This window comes from Vanessa cardui, chromosome 30 (assembly GCF_905220365.1).
Source record: "Vanessa cardui chromosome 30, ilVanCard2.1, whole genome shotgun sequence".
Lineage (NCBI taxonomy): Eukaryota > Metazoa > Arthropoda > Insecta > Lepidoptera > Nymphalidae > Vanessa > Vanessa cardui.
In genome coordinates this window covers 4,786,548-4,800,115 of record NC_061152.1, presented here as the reverse complement: position 1 = coordinate 4,800,115, position 13,568 = coordinate 4,786,548, and the positions used below count along the sequence as shown (strand labels likewise).

General features: G+C 32.5%; 2 protein-coding genes across 8 annotated transcripts in view; one reads left to right on the top strand and one right to left on the bottom strand.

The window, feature by feature from the left end:
* The window catches only part of LOC124542326 (endoribonuclease Dcr-1-like), an 83,438-nt gene that overhangs the window by 61,375 nt on the left and 8,495 nt on the right, over positions 1-13,568 (bottom strand). For 6 of the 7 annotated variants that reach the window (XM_047120292.1, XM_047120295.1, XM_047120294.1 and 3 more), the window contains 4 exons: positions 4,537-4,684; positions 2,613-2,772; positions 1,207-1,332; positions 62-366 (listed from right to left, as the gene is read on the bottom strand). In XM_047120292.1, coding sequence (XP_046976248.1) covers positions 62-366; positions 1,207-1,332; positions 2,613-2,772; positions 4,537-4,682 — 737 coding nt within the window. In that variant the 5' untranslated portion in view covers positions 4,683-4,684. Of the gene's footprint in view, positions 1-61; positions 367-1,206; positions 1,333-2,612; positions 2,773-4,536; positions 4,685-5,954; positions 6,227-13,568 lie in introns of those variants that run through there. The other variant, XM_047120297.1, reaches the window with a different exon arrangement.
* LOC124542329 lies at positions 7,207-13,342 on the top strand. Its single transcript, XM_047120299.1, has 2 exons — positions 7,207-7,454; positions 11,980-13,342. The coding sequence occupies exon 2, from the start codon at positions 11,987-11,989 to the stop codon at positions 13,217-13,219; it is 1,233 nt and encodes a 410-aa protein (XP_046976255.1). The 5' UTR covers positions 7,207-7,454; positions 11,980-11,986; the 3' UTR covers positions 13,220-13,342.

Sequence of the window (13,568 nt, the reverse complement as noted above, 5' to 3'; positions counted from 1 at the left end):
ATACACTGACGAAGCCTTTCTTACTCCGACTGTACATAAAGCATCATCATCACCAACTCACCGCTTCCCACCATCAATATCCTCAGCCAGATCCATTTCACAGCACAGCGCCGATTCCAGCTCGCATATCTTCCATTCCAGCTTCTCATACATATCAAAATCATCAACATTATCATTTGCTATTTCAATGTCATCATCGCTTTCCACATCCTTATCTTTATCATCGATATCTTTATCTATTTCTGTTTTATCTATATTCACAGGGTCTGTGCTGTCGCCTGTGTTGGGTGCCGTGAAAAGTGGATAGGTCAGAGCGAGGATCCTCGGTCTAATTTCTTCATCACATTCCTTGTAGAGTTTCATCACCTAAAACATAACAAATGGTATTACTATTGACTTCGCACGGGTGCAATGCTGGTACTAAATATACTACAGAATTTTTCTTATTTCTTTAATATTTTGTACATGTATTATACACCAAAACCTTCCTTTTGAATCACTCTATTTTTTAAAAAACCGCATCAAAGTTTTCAAACTCAGTTTTCAAACTACCATTAAGGATAGGGTTTGGAACATATTCCAACACGCTGTTCCAATGCGGGTTGTTGGAATGCACATGTGGCTGAATTTCAACAAAAATAGACACATGCAGGTTTCCTCACGATGTTTTCCTTTACCGCCGAGCACGAAATGATTTATAAACATAAATTAAGCACATATGTATATAGTAGTGCTTGCCTGGGTTTGAACTCGAAATCATCGATTAAGATGCACGCGTTCTAACCACTGGGTCATCTCAGCTCTTATATAGTAAAGACTCGACCACCTTGATTTTCGACAATCCACAACAGCGCGATATTTAAGTAATTCTCTGCCTCACACAACCACTCTTGGACTTCTTCCTTAAAGGTTAGCAAGGCAGCTGCAAGATTGACCACCCCCCACCCCCCTCTTGCGGCTTCCCACGTGTGCGTGAGTCCTTATTCCCTACCATCCACGATAAGTACTTTAAAGTATTCAACCACCTCTTTCTTTACTGCCAACTTACACATAACTAACATTGTATGGGCACAATTCATACGAAATTACCCCTCCCATTTCCCCCTCTTAAAATTGATATTCTAGCTTTCAAACTCTAGTTTTGACTGGGTTAATATTCACTACACAAAAAAGCCACAAATTCATATTGAATAAAAATCAACTTACATATTGTAGATTTTGATCCTTGAATATCAAATGACAGCTGTCAATTATCAAGACATTTATGTCCGCTACAGTCAACAGTCCATTTTCAAGTATAGTTCTTATGACTATCGAAGTGCACACGAGTACCTGTAATTGATATATATCTTTTAATATAGTATATATTTTTATGGAAGAGGTTGGGGGACGAGCATATGGGCCACCTGATAAGTGGTCACCATCGCCCATAGACAATGACGCTGTAATTAATATTAACTATTCCTTACATCGTCAATGCGCCACCAACTTGAACTAAGATGCTATGTCCCTTGTGCCTGTTGTTACACTGGCTCACTCACCCTTCAAACCGGAACACAACAATACTGAGAACTGTTATTTAGTGGTAGAATATCTGTAGTATATAAAACACTAGCGACCCGGCTTTGCACGGGTGCAATACTGATGCGAAATATACTACAGAATGACTGATTGACTTCTTTGAAGACATATGGTGTACAGTCAGAGTAAGAAAACCTTCGTCTGATTTCAAATTAATTCCTTTATCAAGTCTTAAACTCTTAAAACCTTTTGAATCTAAACATCGAATCATTGCGACGCAATATGTCACTCTCGATCGGTAAAGCAGATTATCGCTCATGCTGAGCACACGAAAATAGATCTTAATGACGAACCTTTTCTTATCCCGACTGTACATAGTAATATTTCGATATATTTTGTAGTAAAAATGTCTTTATTTACATCACTTTATGAACCTCTTATTTCTCTACTAAAATGTGCATGTCTTATATATGTAACTTTTGAATTTTGACGACCTCCATGGTCGAGTGGTGTGTACACCGGTTTTCATGGGTACGCCACTCTGAGGTCCCGAGTTCGATTACTGGCCGAGTCGATGTAGATTACCATTAGTTTTCTATGTTGTCTTAGGTCTGGGTGTTAGTACCGTCGTTACTTCTGATTTCCATAACACAAGTGCTTCAGTTACTTACATTGGGATCAGAGTAATATGTGATGTTGTCTTATATTTATTTAGTTATTATTTGTTTATTATAAAATTCTACCAGCAGTGTCGATTTCATCAAAATCGGTCTAGTAGCTTCATAGATATTTTTTTTCTAATTTTGGAGACAGCTCAGCGGTTTGGTCGTGAAAGAGCGACAGACAAACAGAGAGAGTTACTTTCACATTTATAATACTTTTTATTTTGCGATTCAACGGGGAAATGCTGCTAGCATTCTTGCCACCATTCCACGCGGTCAAGATTTATACAGTAACTAGTTTTAGTTCATATTTGTATATATATATTTAAGCATTTAATGTTGTTAATTCTTATGTTAATAAAGATTTTATAATACTAATTTATAAATACAGATTTACTCTACAAAGCATATGAGACATTCTGTATATACCTCTTTGTGTTCCAACGTATCTTTCCAATCATCAACGTCGTCGTACACACGAGCTTTCGTCACGGACAGATCTGTGAGTATCGCCAGCTCGTGAGCAGTGCACTCGATACGAGACGCTCTCGTTACGTACACTGACCGTTTGCAACCCTTAGACAACAACCTGTAAAAAAAACAAATACAATATAAATAGAAGTTGTGTTTTTTATTTCTAGTACATACAACAACAATAACAACAACAGCCTGTAAATTCCCCCTGCTGGGCTAAAGGCCTCCTCTCCCTTTGAGGAGAAGGTTTGGAACATATTCCGACACGCTGTTCCAATGCGGGTTGGTGGAATACACATGTAGCAGAACTTCTATGAAATTTGGCACATGCAGGTTTCCTCACGATGTTTTCCTTCACCGCTGAGCACGAGATGAATTATAAAGACAAATTAAGCACATGAATCAGCGGTGCTTGCCTGGGTTTGAACCCGCAATCATCGGTTAAGATGCACGCGTTCTAACCACTGGGCCATCTCGACTCTTTTCTAGTACATATTTGCCGAAAAATATCATATTAAAAATTCCATATTTAAATAGCGCGCGAAAACGCTACTTGGACAATATGGCGCTGCAATGGGTTCGGTGACGTCACTTTGCTGTATTGTAATCTGTGGTACATATAGTAGAAAAGCAAAGTTTGCAAGAAAGTGACTTCATCATAAGCCCAGCCAATCAAAAGCGTTTTGTGTCACGTGACAAACGTTTGAATATTTGCATTTTTATTTATGGACTTTTGAATAAATTTATTATTTTTACTTTAGTAAATAACCACTTTTAAGCTCATAATATACACTGATTCCAATAATTCACAATTTATTTTTCGCATAGTCAAATAGCCTATTATCGTCAGGTCGTGCGAGATAACGGTTAGAACGCATGCATATTCAAAATCAAAATAAACTTTATACAAGTAGGCTTTTACAAGCCCTTTTGAATCGTCATTTTACAATTAGGTGAAGCTACCACCGGTTCGGAAAGTAGATTCTACCGAGAAGAACCGGCAAGAAACTCAGTAGTTACTCTTTTACAACATTTAAAAAATACAAAGTCATGTTAGTTAATACAATTATTTCAACAGGTATTAACTCCACGCTTTTTTACCATTTATAAAATCTTGTATCGAATAATATGCCTTTTTTACCAATGTATTTTTTTACAAGCGATTTTAATTTACGAAATGGCAAAGTTAAAAAATGTCTTCACCGATGATTGCCGGTTCAAGCACCACTTAATTTGTGTTTATAATTCCTCTCGTGCTTGAGAGGTGAAAGAAACATAGATGAGAATGAGAATACCTGCATGTGTCTAATTTCATAGAAATTCTGTCAAATGTGTATTCAACCAACCCGCATTGGAACGGCGTGGTGGAATATGTTCCAAACCCTCTCCTCAATGGGAGAGGAGGTCTTAGCTTTAGAGTGGGAAATTTACAGGCTGTTGACTTAACTTTTACTAATAAGAACAAATAAATCTCTTGAGAATGGCCATGTACAAAAATTACAGACCTGACATCATGGTAATGCTATCTCATATCTCAACAATGATGTTCTAGTAAACAGATATGTTATAAACGCGCAAAAAGTGAAGACTAGAAAACGTCCCAATTGGGACGTTTGCCTTTAATCATTTTACGTAGTAATACGTTATAATACATCATAATTATGTAGTAATACGTTTTGCGTAATTAAAACATCTAGTTGTTCCTTTTTCTTATTGTTTTTATCAAGCTATCCTTTTTACTTGTAACGAAATGTAAAATAAACGATCACCGGCGCGGCACACATTTTTCTGTTGTTTAGTATGGATATAACATATCTGTTTATTAGAATATCATTGTATCTCAACATATATATGTATCTTTAGAAAAATGTATTCTTACCCTCTTATTTTGAACGCATGTTCCATCAACACACTCGTTGATATGAATGAGGTATGCTCGGTGACCAGTATGTTCTTTGTACCGGCACATGCTGCTAAGCGAGCACCGCCCTCAGCTGCTGTGAAGCGTGTGCAAGACGAATCCATATCTAGAAGAATACACACCGGAATTAAGTGGAATACACATCTTTGACTTTTAATCGATGCAATGTTATCTTTAATATTATATCTATTTTATGGATCTTGAAAAATACATGGTATTCATTGTAGATTGGTGAAACTATGGAATTTTATATTGGTTACAATGTTATCTGAACTTTGGAAGTAAAATTAAAGTGGATATAACTTGTTTTAGGGGGTTAGTCATCATGTTACACAAAAAATTTAGTTGTTTTAACTTGTTCTTTGTGATGATAGCTTAATTTTTTTTTTATGGTATAGGTTGGCAGACCAGCATATAGGCCACCTGCTGATAAGTGGTCACCGTCACCCATAGACAATGACACTGTAAGAAATATTAACTATTCCTTACATTGTCAATGTGCCACCAACCTTGGGAACTAAGATGTTATGTACCTTGTGCCTGTAGTTACACTGGCTCACTCACCCTTCAAACCGGAACACAACAATACTGAATACTGTTATTTGGCGGTAGAATAACTGATGAGTGGGTGGTACCTACCCAGACGGGCTTGCACAAAGCCTTACCAAGAATGTAAGTCTTTTGCACAACTCAATTAGAAAAAAAACTCATTCAATTGAAAATAGTAATTTACTATACAAGTGACAATTTCTATCAATATAAGATTGAAGACATAAAACTGTGTATTAATTGTTTAAGTATATAGAGTAAGTGTAACCAATTGAGGAACACAACCGTTACCAACTCCAGATATTTCATTGTTTTAATAAATCTATTATATTCTACAAATATGTTATTGTCTCAGATGATTCTTTTTGAATAATATGACAAAAGATACCTCCATTAATGAATTAGTAAGTGTTTTCAATAATATTATTATTAAATGTCAAAAAGTAAAATGTATTTATGAAAAATAAAGTGTTGTGCAGTTTGAGTGATAAAATAACAAGACAGTAACATATCAATATCAATCAATGATTTTAAATTGTGACCACTTAAATTAACTGAACTGATAACAATGTTACCAATAATTTATTTTAGTTTTGTATATCACTTAAATAATAAATAAAATTTTGCAACTGCCTAATATTATTATTCTTGTTCAAGTGTTCTTATTTATTATAATTATTATTGTCTATTTTAATAATAATGGTTTAAATCTTAAATTATATATTGCATTAAAATAATAACATTACTTGTGGTTTCGTATTTAAAAAAGATTAATTTGAATTTTAAGGAGGTTATATTTTAAAGTAAAAAGTTTTTAAAGATCTTACCTTCAATATTACTTATATTTAAGCGATATTTACAAATAAAATCAAGTAAAACAAATCATATTAACACACAATCTTTCTTGTTAGCATAATTTTAAAAATCTCAAATTTTAGCATAAATCACCGATGTATAAACTCAGAAAGTTGTATTCTAAACCGAATACGAGAAATACTTTTTTTAAAAAATGTATGTCTGTTAGGAACGAATTGTTTTTAAAGGTTTTTAAAAAAAATTGTATATAGGTTTCTGCAAATTCAGTCGCTGCAAACTTGAGTTCGATGACATTTAAGCGTTTTATTCCTACAACTTTATAAAAAATGTTTAACATTTTCAAAGTACCAAAATTAATTGCGCAAAAATAAATATGAAGCGTTTTTTATATTCTAAAGTAAATAATAACTACTAAAATTAATTTGACTTCGTATTTAGAGTTAAAATAATGTTTTGCAATGTGTATGACTTTATATTGCAACACCGAAACGCACATTGTGTGCTAGAGACAGTGCCCAAGTAATATTCAATTTTTTTAGAGAAATGTGGTGACTTCATTAAAAATAAATTAAATGCACCACAAATAACTCGAAACACAAAACTATTCAAACAAAAAACCATAAATTAATGCTACACTAGACGCTTGCATTGTATGATGTATGTAGTTAAGAAATCATAACTGGTTATTTTAATTTTACTTTAAAAAATGTATTAACTAATTTGTACGATATGGCTTCCAAATAAGAAAAGTAAAGCAAATAAGACATAATGGTGTGTAAGCTTGGAAAATCCAATAGATAAGTGGAAGAAATCTAGCTCTTATTAGTAATGTCTGCCACACTTGCCTATCACTAATTAAGTATTATTTTCAACTTTTGTTAGTAAAAAAAACATTTTTAACTCATAATATATACTGATGGCAGTAATTAACACTTTATTTTTCGCAATTAATATAATATAGTACATTAATTTTATTACTTCTGTTTAAATTTACTAAGTAAAATAAGCAAAATTTTTTCGCCTACACATCAAAGTATAATCCTCAAGTCATCATTACACACTGACACTAGTCCATTTGATCTAAATTATAATACCTACATGAAAAAAAAAGAAAATTTAGGATGTCAAAAAAATTAGGAACTAAAAAACGCAGTCTTTTTAATTTTCGTGCTATTTAATCTAGCAACACTTGTTATTATTTAGAATTTACTTTACATATACATATATAAAATATTATATGAAATGATTGAAATTTAAATCAAACATTTTATAGCCTAATAGGTACATTATGAATTAAGTTCAAATTACAAAATTTTAATCTCTAGTTCAGTTCACTTCAGTCAGTTATGAACCTCTAAGCTAGGCTAACTCTTTTTGGATTTAAAAGTTTTAAATTCTGTACTTCTTTTGAGTTTAAAAATTTTATTAGAAGTTGGTTCGATTTTGTATATATTCTATCGCTTAATTACATCTGTGGCATTAACTTTCAAACTGATTCTTGTTTTAAATAGGTAAGTTTTCGGTGATTTTATATTGTAAAGAATATTAAACTGTACAATTATTATGTGTTCTCGCATTTTATTAAACAACATAATAATGTACTAAGATTTTATACATATTTTAGATTTAATTTATTAGTTAATAATAAATAATTTGTTTATTGACAGATACTTAAGTGATTTTTATCGCAATGATAAAGATGCTTGAAGTTTTCCTTTGCTACAAAAAAAAAAAGTTTTGTTGAGATTCACGAAAGGCAATAGAAAAACTAATTATATTATGTGAAAATTATAATTTGTCACTTTTTGTTATCTTAAGTGAAGATATGAATATTTTTTAAGACTAAATAATTATGAGATAAATAATTATGTACCATTAATGTATCCATTCATTTGTAATATTGATATGAACATGGAATTTTTTAGATCTCTTCTATAATTTTTTTATTCTAATTTCAATTGTTACATATCTTTACTATTCAAAAACTTCCCAAATAACATTGATGTATGTTGTTGTATTTCATATTAATTATTAATAACAGAAAACATTAAAAAATACATTAAAATCAATACATATGTATAGTTTTTTTATTTTTTAACTGTTAAATATAAAGCATGCTAAAATTTGCTTATTAAAAAACCATATGCTTTAAATGATTGTATATAGATACAAACTCATCATGGTAGATTTATTCCACTCTATAGATATTCAACAGCCATAAAATGATCTTTATCATAAATTGTGTTCCTATTTGTAGGCTGAGTAAGCCAAGTTGTTTCATCTTAGTTCACAATATAACACCTCGCCTCATTGCCTCCACTGGTGACAGGAGGGCTGGTTCGTTTTTTGCCCAGAGGATCGGAATTGTGATTCAACGGGGAAATGCTGCTAACATTCTTGCCACCATTCCACTCGGTCAAGATTTATACAGTAACTAGTTTTAGTTCATATTTGTATATATATTTAAGCATTTAATGTTGTTAATTCTTATGTTAATAAAAACTAGCAACAACAGGTTCACAATATTGGTAGTATATCTGAATTATTAATATTTCTGATATATATGTCTATATACAGTGACCACTTACTATTAGGGACCAAATGCTAGGACAGTACATAGCAAGAGATGTCATATATGTTGGGTTTTTTCAATATAAAGTATGACTGTATAATCTAGTTTGTACTATGTATAAACATTATCAGTTGTATAACTTCCGTTACTATTGTTAGGTTTTAGGATTATTATATATAAATTTAATGCTGGCGCAAACCATGGGGCGCAGCTATTTTTAAAAATAATAGAATTAGATTCTCTATTCAAAAGTTTTATGAAAGATATTATTATGGTATAACAGTTAGATTAGCTATTTTTATTTGATTTTAAAAACAGAATAAGTTTATCAATTGTATTGTTTTTTTTTTACAAATTTATTTGTGAATTTAGTCATTTAAGAACATTTTGCATTTTTTTTGTGTGTGTGTGTGTGCGTGTGTTGTGTTTGTTTTTTTTTACAACATTGGTGATACCCACCCCTTGCTTATAAATTAACTAGCTGGCTATTCCAATTTTAAAATAATAAAAAATTAATTTAGTCCCCAATATCAACACTACAAAATCAACTTACACACATATAAATTATTAAATCCAAGATATTATTATATAAACATCTGAAACATGATGCATCTTTTTGTATAAATTTTATGCATATTGGAATTTTTATCAGACAGACCTTACAAATGAATCAGTGATTAATACCTGCGTTTAGATTATTATCAATTGTTTATCGATAATACGTACTTGAAAGCTGCTAGTGGTAAAATCAAAAAATTATCTATTCATGCATTCATAAAAGTACTCTTGATTTGTCATGTTCTAATAACATTAATAAAGTAAAGTAAAAGTAAAAAAAAAAGTAAAGTAACAGCCTATAAATTTCCCACTGCTGGGCTAAAGGCCTCTCCCTTTGAGGAGAAGGTTTGGAACATATTCCACCACGCTGTTCCATTGCGGGTTGGTGGAATACACATGTGGCAGAATTTCTGTGAAATTTGTCACATGCAGGTTTCCTCACGATGTTTTCCTTCACCGCTGAGCACGAAATGAATTATAAAGACAAATTAAGCACTTGAATCAGCGGTGCTCGCCTGGGTTTGAACCCGCAATCATCGGTTAAGATGCAAGCGTTCTAACCACTGGGCCATCTCGACTCTATAACATTAATATATTATATTATATATTATTTATTATAGATTATGTATATATTATTTTAAAATATTAAAAAAACAAAATGTCAGTGTGGGCCACGTCTCCCAAGAAGACGACAAGAATAATATCCAACGAAGATCTGCTGATGTTTAGTATAAAATATAAAACGCCAAAATGTTTAAAATAAAATGTAAAAAAAGTCACGGGCATCTGCAAGCCTGTGGATGTTGTAAAAAAAAAATAACATTAATTAAGTAATTAACTCATTTCGTTAATTAATTGGTATTTATTTACATAATGATTATTAAAATTAAGTCCTTAGCATAAGGACCATTTATCTACTACGTCAAACTATTTTAGCTAGTTTTTGAAGCCTGATTAATATTTATCAAGTAAGAATCTAAAGCAAAGAATGAAACAACTTTTTAAATTGTTTATTTGAAATTTCAAAGCTTCTAAAAGGGTTGTTTCAAACAATCATTTTATGTACTCTTATGTACTAATTCTTTACTCTATCCATTCGGCTATAACCACATATTCCTCTCAATATTTTCATTTCCGTTACACGCAGTTGCCTTTTATTCATCCCTGTTGTGGCCCAACACTTTGATCCATATAGGACAGTAGGTAGACAGTAGGTAGGAATGTCACAATCAGCCCAGCCGTTCCAGAGATTAGCCGGAACAAACTAGCAGACAAAAAATGTTATTTCGGTATATGTACCGTGTATACATTCATACATATGCATTGAGTAAAAAATGGCTAATAATATTACAAACAGACACTCTCAATTTTATTATATGTGTAGATAATAACTCAACAATTAATCATTTGTTATTAAATGAGATTCATACATAATATTATGACATTTATATTAACGACTTCATTAATAAAACTAATAATTACTTTTATTTATAAACGTTAAGCAACTTTGTGTGTCGTAAAACTCATTCGTAATTCTAGTTAATGGTAAATGTTATCAGTATCTAAGTAATGTTTTGTAACAAAGCGTGATTGTTCAATAACAAACTGTCGTTATAACAGCAACCGAGTCCAATAAGCGAAATACCACGAATGTCATAGCTTATTCTTGTTGTCGTAAATTCAAATCGTTTGTAAAAAATACGTTGGTAGAAAAGCATATAATTCGATACAAGATTTTATAGATGATAAAAAAGCGTGGAGTTAATCCCTATTGACTTCCAAGCAGGATATGTTAATTTAAATAATTGTATTTAACTAACATGACTTTGTATTTTTTAAATGTTAAAAAAGAGTAACTATTGAATTTCTTGCCGGTAATTCTCGGTAGTATCTACTTTCCGAACCGGTGGTAACTTGATGGTCACTTGATTGTAAAATGACGATTCAAAACTGCTTGTAAAAGCCTACTTGAATAAAGTTTATTTTTATTTGATTTATAATTGACTAGCGATTAACCCCAGCTTCGTACGGGTGTAATACTGATACTTAATATACTACAGACAATTTTTGCTTCTTTACTATATCATCCATGTATTTATATACAGAAACCTTTCTATCGAATCACTCTATCTATTAAAACAAAACGCATAAAAATCCGTTGTGTTATTTTAAAGATCTAAGCATACATAGAGACATAAGGCGGTAAGCGACTTTGTTTTATACGATGTAATAATGATAGTGAATCTCATTCGCCAGTCTATCTGTTATTTATAAAAAACATCTTCAATATTCAAAGCTAGTTGTTGCCAGATTCGTTCGCGTTTCAGGGGTTGGTTGTCACGTGTTAAGCAAATAAGTAGCCTATGTCCTTATTTGGAGTTCAAGTTAATAACAAATTTCATCAAATTCGGTTGATTCGTTTGGTAGTGATAGAGCGACAGACAAACTGAATCCCAATAATGACATTAACTGTAAAAAAAATACCAAATCTCTCGATGCAGTCTTTCCATCGTAAAAAGTTTTGAGATCTCATAGAAGCCAAGTCCTATTCAATTTATTTTGTAGTTATAAATCAACATTTAGTAATTGTATCAATAGTTTTCTTTATATTATAATTATAGTGACTTGGCAATGAGTTAAACACAAATTAAAAGCTGCTTGTTGCCTGGAATTATGTGCAAATATTACTGACGAGACCTGTTGTGACCTGTGAACCTAAAGTCCTAGCTTTGACCACGTCGAAGATATAGGGGGGCCGAACAGTCGCGAAACGCTTCGAGAAAAGATGGTACGGCCGTGCCCGTTTTGCTCGAGACTTGGCTTGGGCACTGCCGTGCCCCCAGATTAATTTAACATTTATAATATTAGTATAGATCAGGATAAACATAAAATAAATATCATTGCAGATGCAGAATGTGGAGTAGTTCCAACGAATTAAACGGTGAATCGAAAAGCATACCAGCCCTAAAGAACTTTAACCCTTACCATATTCTGGAGCCTATAAAAGTCGAAACAGTCGATAGAAATAACGTCGCGACTGGTAAACTGATCGACATTAAAACTGATGAAGATAATATCGAAACAGATTTAAACTTAAACGGCTCTTATTTGGACAAAGTCAAGAAAACGGAATTCACTTTGATTGATCTGTTCGAAAATTTATACGTGAGCCCTCAACATGTTTTGAAAAACGATAAGAATACCATCGATTTTCTAGAATCTTCGACGAGTGACGCATTCGAATCACCAAATTCATCTGATTTGGACAAAAGCGAGGATACGTTACCGTATACAAGGACATTCGATGACATTTTCGATAGAGCAGTTTCATCGCGATTTCTTAAATTAGAACCTGTTTGTGAAAACGATACACTATCCAAAGATACAATTGATACTGTAGGTGATAATACTTTGAGCATTGAATGCCAGAACCCAATTGGTAACATAGCAACGATCGCAATACCTAAACTGGAAATAATTACCAAAGAAAATTGTGAAGTTAATTCCAAATGTCTAGATCCACAACACCAAGCAACGACTTTTACTCAAACCCCTCAAGCAAATAATACTTTTCACTTCTACGATGATCATATATTTAATAAAATATCGCAATTAAAACTACAGAGTTCACAGAACCAAAGCAGCTTAACGAAACGTAATCTTTTCCAAGCGGATTCAGTGACAAGATACACTAAGGATATAAAATCGATTTTAATCGATCAAAATAGACCCCCGATTGTTCCTATTACAAATGGACTTGCAATACCTATCTTGCAATCAATTAAAAAAGATAATAAAGCCTTCATAAAACGCCGCGTAGTTGTGAACGATAGTGAAAAGATTGGGTTCATAAAGGGCCCGAATATTTACGAGAAATCAGTAGTGTTACCACAAATTATAGAACGTCTGGGTGAGAGGAAAAAGTTACTGGACGCAAAGAAGAATATAAAAAGGAAATTGATTTTAGATAAATGTAATTCCCAAACGGAAAAATTTTCTGGAAACAATTGTTCTAGGACAATTAATAAAATTGATGCCGAATTTCCGGTTTTACAGCCAGAAGTTTTGATGGAAGATTGTAACAGAGAGAGATTAAGGGCATTGAAAATAAGGCGAGCGTTTCAGGAATTCAATTTCAATGGATGATTTTGAACGTAAGTCTGATGTAAGACATTTATGTCCAAACGTAGTCAGTCCCATGATTTATGCATCCTATGATAAAAGTTGATACACAATCGTTACAGTTTTTAAATAAGTTATAAATTATAATCAAATTAGCGGTCGCCCGCGGCTTCGCCCGCGTAGATAACGGTTCATAATCAGTCTTTTAATATCCCTACTGCTGAGGCACGGTCACATTTGAAGAATTACTGCAACCGGCGCTTGGATCTATTGTGATAAACCTCAAATTTGTGATCACAACACCTCAGCCAGACCAACATCAGCCACGAATCTGATGAGGTTCTTAGGGTCGGAGGCCATTATGCCCTCTAAG